Raw genomic sequence first — 3,284 nt, forward strand, 5'->3', positions numbered from 1 at the left:
TCGGATGCGGACCAAGCCTAAGCTCGTGCGCTAGGCTGCTACGCGCTCTGAGTCCGCAGGAGGAATAGAGTGAAGCTTAGTCGATATTCGAACTGACTATCTACGGTACAGTTCGACGGTTTATATGTACAAAAGAGAACAATGGTAAAGTCGGAGATGTCGGAGATCGGAGGCGCCGTTCGGCGCACAAAGGGAACATTCGGAGACAAGAGATATCGTATGGAACACAAAGGGAACATATCTACGGAAGAGGCGGAAAGATCGGACCGAAAGATCCGTCGCAAGCGACGGGAAACTAAAGTCTACAAAGGGAAGCTATGATGTCAGACAAAGGGAACAGGAAACAGGAAAATCGGAGTTGAATCCGTTCAAGATCTGGAACCACCGGGGCGTTGAGCCGCCGGTGGCCCGGTGCATGTGATAGGCGTATCCCGCCCTCGACCGAAACGGGAAAGTCGGGATCGGCGTCGGTGAAGAAGTCGGCGAAAGGTCGGAGATCGGATCGGAGGAGATCGGTGTAGATCGGTGACGATCGGCGGAGCGGATCGGCGTAGGTCGGTCTGGATCGACACGTGACAAACTCGAGGTAAGATATAAAACCAAAAGGTGAAGGTCCTCGCGACGAGGCTGCTTGTCTTTTATACCTCGTCGCGAGCCCTTGAGCATATGGAAGTGGAGCAAAAGGATCAAACAGTCAAAAGGCGCATCAGCGCCGGATGCTAGAAAAGGTAAGAAGTTCTCGGTCTCAGCCTTCGGCAGAACCGGCACGTAACATCTGCCCTCCCGAAGTGGAAACCGCTTCGCCCAACAAGGTAATCCTCCGCCTTGATCCCTCGACTACACTCCCCGGCGCGTATTCTTCTCTAATTCTCGCTCCCGACGGCGCTGTTGAGCGCGCATCTGTCCACGCAGAGCCTGCACTATAGCGAACTGAATGACATCTTCATCGACCCCTAATGCGCCGATTGACGCGCTCGACGGTCCCGCAACCACGTGCGATCCCTGGCTCGACTCCGCGCGATCGTCGGTCGGCTGCTTCTTGATCTTCTTCGCCTGGGTCCCCTCGGGCTTCTCTTGCCCTCCCTTCGCCGACTTCGACTTAGCGGTACGCTTGGCGGCGATCCCATCTAAAATCTCTTGAACCTCTGGCCGGAAGAAGATCGATCGCATCGGTTCGCCCTCCACCTCGACCACGCCCTTATCATCAAATCCGGACAACGAGGCGACGCTGGGATCAACGAGCTTCCTGAGCGTCGAACGGAGGGAATAATACCCGATTGGGACCGGCTCATCAACCGAGGCAAGCCCACCACGGATGCGATTGTCGTAGCGGAGGTAACGCTCGACATCCTTCCAATGGTACACATCGAACAGGCACCCAATCATCGGGGCAGGTACGTGGTCCACGATGAACTCCTTGTGGGTGGCGTTGAACTCTACACCCTTACAACAGGTGATAATCACCACGTCCTCGACATCCTGCGTTGTGCCAGGAAGCGGCATCAGGTCGGCATCGGCGGCGTTGGGCGCAGCTTCCTTTGGAGGTGATGCATTGGCGGCGGGGTCGGAGTCGACAGCGGTCGACGGTTCTTTGCGCTTGACAGCACCCCGACGCTTCGTAGGCGGGTCAGCGGTCGAGCCGGATGAAGGGGGCATAAACGATGGTGAGTGACGATTGCGTTCACAGAGGTGTAAAGTTACGGGATAGCTAACGGCGTCTGTATCACCTGCCCCGAGTTCGTTATATAGTCGACGCCCACACCTACCACCGGTCTCGTCGACACACAGGGTGATCCTGCCGGCGAAGATTTGCGGGTCATCTTCTTTGATGATTCCACTACCTTCCGGGAGTTCCGCGACACTGCTAACTCCTTGCTCATCAAGGTATAATTTCAAATGCTCCATACCGTCAATTTTGTCAAGGGGGAGCCAGGTGACGTCTCCAGCTTTCCACTTGATTTTGAACACGGATGACGTCCCTTGTCCCTTGTGAGCCAGGATGTGATCAACGGCCCATTCGGCCCCATCCTCCCCGAAATCAGCCACCTGTGTCTCTGCCCGCCCCGGGAAGAGACGATCATCATTGGCGACGTGTACGCGAAGAAGTGATGCGTGGAATACAGGATGAACTCCTCTCTGCAATAGTCGGGCGGGTAGATCAACCCGGAACGAATTGTTCTGGAAGTCCTTAGAAATCAGGTATGGCCCAATGTATTTGGGGATGAGCTTTCGTGCGCGGCCCTTCGGGAAATTGATATTCTTCATAGAGACGTAGACCATGTCCCCGACGACGAACGGAGCCGGCCGGCGTAGTCGGTTAGCGGCACGCGTCTGCTTCACGCGGGCCTCCAGGATAGCGTCATGCGCTGCCATGATCGCGGCGCGCATCCGTTGAGCGAACACGCGCACCCCGGGATATTCCAACTCGGCAGGTTGATCCCAAATCAAGGATCGAGGCATCCGTCCTGTATCCAGAAAGAATGGTGCGTAACCAGTGCTTTCCGACCTAGCCAAATTGATGGCGAATTCGATCCCTGGCAGCTTCGACACCCAGTCCTTCTGGTCCGGCCTCACGCATGCCCGAATCATCTGGGTTATCGTACGATTCGAGCGTTCCGTTGACCCGTCACTCTCTGGGTGGTAAGCGCTCGACATACTGAGTTTCACCCCCAACATTTTATTGAGGTGCTGCCAGAACGTGCTTGTAAACAGGACGTCGCGGTCGCTCACAATCCTCTTTGGTAAGCCATGCAATCGGTAGATCTCAGCAAAAACTAACTCGGCGATATCTTTAGCCCTATAGTCTTGCCGGCTCGGAACGAGATGCACACGGCCCGTCAGGAGATCAATCACTACCGTGATTTTGTCGTACGACGCGTCGCGATCCTTCGATACAGGCAAAGGACCGACGAAGTCGATGCCGATCGCCTCCCAGGGGATTGTAGGAACAGGGAGAGGGTTCAGGAGCCCATACGGCTTCTGATTATTAGGTTTACTTCGCCTACATGTAGTGCAGCTTTCACAGAATGCTCGGACGTCATGTACCATGTTCTTCCACCATACCGACGTCTTGAGGTACGCGACCGTCTTCATAGGGCCTAGGTGTGCCAAGATCGAGTGCGCACGTGCGATGACGATCTTGCGTGCCTTGCGTTCCCCGATCAAGCAATCAGGTATGCACAGCAAATTAATCCCCCCTTCCTTGAGGTACAGGACTTCGTTCTCGTACATAAAATTCTTGAACTGGTCCGGCGCCTCAAGTACTTAGCCTGAAGAAGGGGTCC

At 55.3% G+C, this 3,284-nt stretch overlaps 1 protein-coding gene across 1 annotated transcript; it reads right to left on the reverse strand.

Moving 5' to 3' along the window:
• Positions 1 to 1,932: 1,932 nt before the first annotated feature.
• PUNSTDRAFT_19761 (uncharacterized protein) lies at positions 1,933 to 2,175 on the reverse strand (the record flags this gene model as incomplete). Its single annotated transcript, XM_007380102.1, has 1 exon — positions 1,933 to 2,175. A coding segment is annotated over one exon (243 nt), but the record flags the coding sequence as incomplete, so codon positions are not given.
• Positions 2,176 to 3,284: the final 1,109 nt, after the last annotated feature.

This window comes from Punctularia strigosozonata, assembly GCF_000264995.1.
Source record: "Punctularia strigosozonata HHB-11173 SS5 unplaced genomic scaffold PUNSTscaffold_2, whole genome shotgun sequence".
Taxonomy (NCBI): domain Eukaryota; kingdom Fungi; phylum Basidiomycota; class Agaricomycetes; order Corticiales; family Punctulariaceae; genus Punctularia; species Punctularia strigosozonata.